Source organism: Molothrus aeneus, chromosome 4 (assembly GCF_037042795.1).
Source record: "Molothrus aeneus isolate 106 chromosome 4, BPBGC_Maene_1.0, whole genome shotgun sequence".
In the NCBI taxonomy this organism is placed as follows: Eukaryota; Metazoa; Chordata; class Aves; order Passeriformes; family Icteridae; genus Molothrus; species Molothrus aeneus.
The window spans coordinates 30,415,482-30,423,084 of record NC_089649.1 but is presented as its reverse complement, the minus strand read 5'-3'; the positions used below and the strand labels follow the sequence as shown (position 1 = coordinate 30,423,084).

General features: G+C 45.1%; 1 protein-coding gene across 2 annotated transcripts; it reads right to left on the bottom strand.

The window, feature by feature from the left end:
• On the bottom strand, positions 1 to 7,603 carry LOC136555986 (toll-like receptor 2 type-1). 2 transcript variants are annotated; one of them, XM_066549030.1, is made up of 3 exons: positions 7,519 to 7,603; positions 4,584 to 4,653; positions 1 to 2,774 (listed from the first exon to the last, which is right to left on the bottom strand). In XM_066549030.1, the coding sequence occupies exons 2-3, from the start codon at positions 4,595 to 4,597 to the stop codon at positions 389 to 391; spliced, it is 2,400 nt and encodes a 799-aa protein (XP_066405127.1). In that variant the 5' UTR covers positions 4,598 to 4,653; positions 7,519 to 7,603; the 3' UTR covers positions 1 to 388. The 2 variants fall into 2 exon arrangements, with proteins under 2 accessions (XP_066405127.1, XP_066405126.1); XM_066549029.1 differs by lacking the exon at positions 7,519 to 7,603 and having other exon boundaries at positions 4,584 to 4,939.

The following is a 7,603-nucleotide window of genomic DNA, read 5'->3' as shown; positions in this document are numbered from 1 at the left end:
TATTGATTGAAGCCCATGGTGTTTAATTTCATTTGAAAATTACAATGGCATTGATAGAAACCAGTTGGGGAGAGTGGTAACAGGAGTAAAACATACAGAAATACCCCGCACTCTGCAAAATGGACTTAGAAAAGTATATGGAGTCCAACATGGTTTCCAAATATCATGGACTTTTGGAATATTGGCCGGGACTTTTAAAGACCAGAGCATCACATCACTGGAAAGCCTGAAAAGGGCCTTTTCCAGTTGGTAAAATGACAATTATCTCTATATAAAACAAAGCCAACTGCAGTTAGAAAGAAAAATAAGAAAGAAAGGAATTTTAGCAGCAAGAAATAGCAATATACTGCCTTTTGTGGAAATATGTTGAAATGGGCACTGCTGACTTTTATGACTTCAAGGCTCCTTTCAAGTTTTCCCAAAACACCTGCTGCTGCTGTTCACTGGCAGGCCACTCAAGGTATGTCTTTGTGTTCATGATCTTCCGCAGCTTGCAGAACCTCTTGGGAATGGCTTTGCTCTGAATGGGCTCCAGGAGGATGAGAATCGCCGCGTCGTTGTTCTCATCAAAGAGGCGGAAATGCGAGAAGTCCAGCTCGTACTTGCACCACTCGCTCTGCACAAAGTGCTCGGACAGCACAAAGAGCGTTTTGCGACTCTTCTCAATGGAGTCGATGATGTTGTCCACGATCCACTTCCCCGGCACAAAGTCCCGCTTGTGCAGGCAGAGCCGGAAGGGAGGGCAGGCCTGCTCCAGCTCCTGCACCATGGTGTTCTCCACCCACTCGGAGTCGTTCTCGCTGTAGGAGACAAAAGCGTCGTAGCAGACGTCCTTTGGCGGGGCGCGCTTGGGCTTCCGCTTGGCTTGCAGCCACGCCCACGTCATCCGCAGGTACCACACCACGTGGTACTTGTAGCCGACGGCCACCAGCAGCAGGATGACCAGGAACACCAGGACGCAGATCAACGACACCACCAGGGACCTGTGGCACTCCATCAGGGAGAGGTGCACAGCGCCAACCTGCGCCCCTCTCACCGCCAGCGGAGAGTCACACACGTACCTGTCCGGCCACCCCACCAGCACCTGGGCTAGCCCGGCCTCGTGGTGGACGAAGGAGAGGAACTCACAGGAGCAGATGAAGTTGTTGTCACTGGCATCCAGCAGCTCCATTCTCCTGAAGGACTCAAACTCCTCCTTGGAGAAACTGTTCAGCTTGTTTCTTCTGATGGACAAGGACACTAAGTTTGGAATGGGTGCGGCACCTGGCAGCGTCTTCAGCTGGTTTCTTGTGAGATACAGCTCCTTCAGAGATGGGAGCTGCAGTCCAAACTCCTTCAGGTTGTTTCCACTGACATCCAACACTTCTAGCGTTTGAGGAATGCAGCTTGTTACTTCAGGAATTTGAGTGCTGGATAGGTTTAAATATTTCAGGTGTTCTGGCCATTTACACTCATCTGGAATCTCACCAAAATTATTTAGGCTAATGTCAAGATTATTCAATTTGGGTAGACGAGATATATACTTTGCAGTCAGTTCCAGAGATTTTAGAGAGTTCTGACTTAAATTTAAAGTTTGCAATGAAGGCCAAGAACGTTCACAGATTGTCTCCTCTAAACGCTTATTTACAAGCAAATTATCGTGAAAGTCCAGATACAGAAGTGATGAAAAATTTCTTGCAAGGTTGCATGGTACCATGAAAACATTAGAGCTTGTGATGGTGAGTCTTTTTAGTTTGTTTATTTGTGACTCCATGCCTCCCAGGTCAATAAACAAATGAAATTTCTGAATCACTAACTTTGTTATCGTTATGGTTTCAACAAAACTTTGCCCACTCTTTTCAATTTCTTTAGTGTTCCATATTCCCGTCCCCTCAAGCACGCAATTGATTGCCTGTAACTCTTTTAAAGAGGTGATTTCCTTCAGTGACACTATTTTTGGGCTGATACTTTGATCTGTGAATAAAGCTTCTTTGAAGGTAAGTTTTTGTATCCTAAAAGGACGTGTAGAATTCTGCACCAAGCTTTTTCTATCAACCGGTAATTTGATTTCTGCCACTTCCAGCCATGCGACAGAGTGCACAAGGTCCCTAACAATTTCTGAGAATATATTACTATTTCTTAGGTTTATGATCATGTGGTTTATCTCCTTAATTGATTTCAAACTTCCCTGCTCATACTGACTGAGATTGCTACCATCAATCCACAGCTTGTGCAGAAACTCAATGCCCTCAAAGTTCCCTTGCCTTATCACGCTGAACTGTGGGTTGCCCAGGTGGAGCGAGCTCAGGTTCCTCAGCCTAGAAAAGGGGGAGCTCTGCCCCAGGTCTCTGTAGGAATTGCCTTGAAGATAGAGGCGCTGGAGTGAAAAAAGGTGCCCAAACCACACAGGGGACAAGTGAGCCAAGCTGTTATTTGATAAGTCCAAGAGCTCCAGTTTTTCCAGGGACTGAAAGGAGTCCTCATCTATGGAGCTGATTTCATTGGACTGCAGCAGCAGGGTTTTCAGGTTCACAGCCTGCTGCAGGTCCTGGGATTGGATGTGCTTTATCCTGTTGTGAGCCAGGTTTAACCCTGTGATTTTGGCCGTGAGCCCAGGGGGAATGAATTCCAAGCCCATGGAGGAGCAATTGCAAAGCTGACTGGCATCGCATGAAGGACAGGCCTGCTTCAGTGCTTGTTGCTCGGAGAGACTTGCAGCCAGGACCATGTAGATGGCCAACACTTGCCAGGTGTTTGTAATTCTTGATTTGTGTTTTGCTTGGATGGACATTTTGCTTTAGGAAACAGAAAAAATAGATGGTAGGGTCAAATTTTAATTTCAAACAGCAGCTGAAAACTCTTGAAATCCTGCACCACTTTTTTAGTAATCTCAGATTAATTTTTTTTTAAAATGTTATCCTGTGATGTGAATCTTCCTCTCCTACTTGACCTTCTCAGCCCTGCAACCACGGTGTGTTTCTTATCCCTGGAGTACAGCCATATCACCTGTCAAGAGCTATAAAGGACCATTCTTAGTATCCTGCTTTTCTATAGGCACATTGGCTATTGCTCTCACCTCTTTCATCTCTCACATTATGCTTCCTCTCAGCAAAGAAGCTACAGCTGGATGTTTCAGTTCCAAATAGGGGAAGATGGTTAGATCATCAATGATCTGAATGAGGGGATCAAGTGCACAGTCAGTTTGCAGACAACACCAAGTTGGGTGGGAGTGTTGATCTGCTGTAGGGTAAGGAGGCTCTACAGAGGGATCTGGATTGGATGGATCCATGGCCTGAGGCCAGTTGGATGAGACTCAACAGAATGAAGTACCATGTGCTGCACTTAGGTCACAACAACTCCAGCAGCACTAAATGCTGTGGTCAGAGTGGCTAGAAAGCTGCCCAGCAGAAAAGGATCTGGAGGCACTGGTCAACAGGCAGCTGAATATCCAGTATATGTCCAGGTGGCCAAGAAGGCCAATGGCATCCTGGCCTGAATCAGAAATAGTGTGACTAACTGGACCAGGGCAGTGATTGTCTCCATGTACTCGGCACTGGTGAAGTCACACCTCAAATCCTGTGTTCAGTTCTGGTCCTCTCACTTCAAGAAGGACATTGAGGTACTGGAGCCTGTGCAGAGCAGAGCAATGGAGCTGGGGAAGAGTCTAGACTGTAAGTCTTAAGAGAACCAGCTGTGGGAGCTATAGTTGTTTAGCCTGGAGAAAATGGAGGCTCAGAGGGGACTTTATCATTCTCTACAACTGCCTGAAATGAGTCTGTAGTCAGTGGGAGTCAGTGTAGTGAGTGGGGTCAGTCTCTCCTCCCAGGTAACAAGCAAGAGGAAAAGAGGAAACAGCTTCAAGTTGCACCACGGGAAGTTTAGACGGGATATTAGGGAAAAAAATCACAAAAAGGCCAGTCAAGGACTAGTGCAGACTGCCCAGGGAAGTGGTGGAGTCACCATCCCTGGAGGTAATTAAAAGACATGAAGACATGGTGCTTAGGGACATAGTTTAGTGGTAGGCTTGGCAGTATTTGGTTAATGGTTTGACTCAATGGTCTTAAGGGCCTTTTTAAACCAAAATGATTCTGTGATTCCATGATTACAAATGCTCACAGCCCGTGCAGCATCAGCCTGCCCATTCTGTATGGTTACATGGCAGGCAGAAGCCCAATCAGAGCCTGCTCTCCCTCTCAGCCCTTCCACTGGGCTGAGGTTTCCAACAGCACAAACTTTCTCGGAAGGGATCTGGGGGTCCCCTGCATGGAGTCTCACCAGCCTCAGGGCTTCTAAAAGCAGAGCTCTTGCCACACCCTTTTGCACACTGCGTAAGCAATTCACATTCTTTACTGGAAAGGCAGAACAACCTGATATGAAATGAAGGCTATCTGACTTTTCTGTAAAACAACACCTGTAATAGATGTGATATAGATGTTACTGTCACCCTATAAACAGTGGATGTAATTAGAACAATACTGATTTTAATGTAAAGAAGGGCTGTGTTTCCTGCCACAGGTGCCAAAGAACACCAAGTTTGAACTGCAAACAGTTCCAGTACTGCAGATGAACACTACTCATAAACACTGAATAAGTTAAGTACTTACCTTGTGTACTGCATGCTGTGTTTCAGTCTCCTTGTGTGCTGGTCAAGGCATCTGAATGGTCACTTCATACCTGCAAGCACAACAAAAGCTGGAAATTTTTGGCAGGTCTGATGAGGTGATAGTCCCGAAGTGAGAAAATATTTCAGCCTCAAAATATTGTTCTCTTCAAACAAAACTTCATGTTCCCAGTTTCCCAGTGTCCTTTAACTAGGCAGCCAGTGAATCATAACAGTTTGTGTCTCTTCTCTCTAGTGGTGGCTCCCCTGAGGAAACCATGGCTTCTGAAGAGTCCAGGATTGTCCAGCACGCATGGCTCACCCTTCAAACTCACTTTCAACCAATTCTACCATTGCTGCTGACTGGGGACACAAAAAATGAGAAGAGATTGTAAAGATAAAATTTAGTGTCAGTCTCTTCTTTTTGTCAGTCAACTCCCATTGCTGGAAAGGCTGATGCAAACATTTTGCGCAAGTCATTCTTTCAGAATCACTTCCTCCACTATTAAGTGCAGAAATAGTTCCCAGGCAGACTGCATTCATCTCCCTGTATCTCTACTTTCGATACTTTTTGTCTGGTAGGCACTGGGGGTTGTTCACTGTGCTGAGAAATAGAACATCTCAGCTTAACCAACTTATGGAAGTCTGTAAAATATTATCAATATATAGAGTGATGCATGTATTATATTAAGTGTTGGAGTCAAATTGTTTAGTTAAGGACAGTACTGTAGAAACACTCAGCATTCTTTAATTTCCTAGGACACTACAGTCATATGTTGTCAACAGAAAATGAATAACAGGAATGATATTCTCTCTGAAGCACAACACACAGTCTGAAGCAAAGTATCTCTCTGTAAACATCAAAGGCAATTTTGAGAGAGGAGGTTTGATGGCATTCATTTTAACCTGACTGAAGTAATACATGGTTGGTCAAATAGACAAGCATGCTGTTTGCATAAAGGGGCAGGGAGTCGTCCTACCCGCTCTGAAAGGCAAGTCCTTTGAATTCAAACACTAATATTCCTATTGCAGTTACCATTTCTTTTCTGTGTTCAGAAATTGTCACCTTTTGCTGCCCTCTTGCACCAAGAAATACCAGAAGTACCTGCCTGGGAGCAGACAGATGGACTGATTCCTGCCACTTGTCAGGGGGCCCACAGCAGCGTCTGTGTGATCAAGGGTGGCAAAGCCCACAGAGAGCCCAAATGCACCTCATAGCAACCTTCAGTCCCACTGCACTGACATAAGCATTGCACATTAGGTTAAGAGAAAAAGAAATTGGAAGATTGAGATACCCTGTATTTTCTGACTACTACAGAGGATAGCCGATAAGCATAACATTGTAAAATAGAGGCAAAGCTGTGGGGCAGAGAGGAGAAGGGAAATAGTCTTTTAGTGAAAGGATGTCATCAACTTCCCCAAAGCCACCTCTTCCCTTTAGCAGCTGAAATGGTTCTTGCTCTTCAATAGGGAAGACTTCAGTTTTCAAAATATTAACTCTGGGTTCAATGAGACATGTTACTGTATATTTTTGTCTTCAAAACTGCACCTCTCTTATACAGTAAAAAAAATTAGTTAATTTGAGAAGAGTTTTGGCGAAGAAGAGCATGTACATGATTCAGTGTGAAATGGGCACTCTCTTCTATCTGTTACAGCTTCATCACCACGAATTTGTGGAGAATTGAGGTACATACCAGCTGTTTTTTCAGAAGAAGCCACTTTTTCCTAACATCCAGGCTCAGCCACCTCTCATCACAGATGGATCTACACTGGGCCGGGCTTCTGGTTTCTCTCAGAAAAAGAAGTCACTGGTGTGACTATGCCACAGGTCACAAACCAAGCAGTCCATTTCAGCAAGCTGCTTAAAATGCCAAGAAATGTCAGGGCGATTGTCAGGCGATTTATCACATTATCCAGACTCAGGAAGGTTTGAGGATGTGCAAAAATGCTCTCCACAAGCTGCTCCACACACACAGACCAGGTACCAGCCACCTGCCTCCCAGATCATTAGCTTTCAAATTGAGGTGCAGCATGGCTCAAAACTTCTTTTGAAATCAAAGACTCTAAAGAAGGAGAAAGCTGCTGTCTTTTAAGATGAGAATACTCTTCAACTGCTTTTCCTGCAAAGTAACTGCATGTTTAGCATTGAACAAAGATGCACCTTTTAGGTGCTTTCTCTCCCCTTCCAAGTTTAAGCTATAATTAACCTTCCTCTTTAATACTGTCTAAAACAAGTCACATGCCTCCACCTACACTACATTTTCCTAAGAGAAGCACATGGTTCTGCAACAAAGCTGTGCCTTTGCAACTGCAGATGTTCCAAGCAGAGACACTGCATGAGCCTTTACCAGCAGTAGACGGGGATAAGATAGAGAAGTGGTAATTATGTTTGAAGCTTTCTTGCTTTAAATGTTCCCGTTTATCCAACAGCAGCACAAGCAGTTCCCAAACTGGGCATGATGCACTCTTTAAGCACTTCCCGTTCCCAGTCTCACACGGAAGGATCCTGCATTCTCCCGCCCCGCCCTCTTCCTCTCTTTCCTCCTCTATGTCAGTGTCCACACTGAGAGCTGCCTGTTGCTTTTCTGCTGAGAAAGGACAAGTGAGCAGTGCAGAAGGGACATAACCCAGGTCCCAGATCCCTGCCTCAAAGAAAAAGCAGAAGCAGTAGAAAAGGGAGGGAGGAATGAAACTATTGACCAGCCTGTGATGCAAGATGAAAGCACACTTTCCAAATCTTTGTAAACAGCACAAAACTGCTTCCTCATACTTACCACTGGAAACCAGGATGTGTCAGGATGTCAGCTTGGCTGCAGCAGTGTCAGGCAGGCTGAACCTGGGATGCTCTTACCCTAAGTGTCCCCAGAAAACGATGGCAAGGAAAAGCCAAAAGTCAAATCTGTCCTTGCAGTCTTTGGAGCAGGAGGTATAATACTCACGTAATTGAAAGCAGAATGGCTTGGCATCCTTTCATGGTCCTGGGAATAGATTCTTTGCGTGCACTGCTGGTGCCTGTGCTTTAAT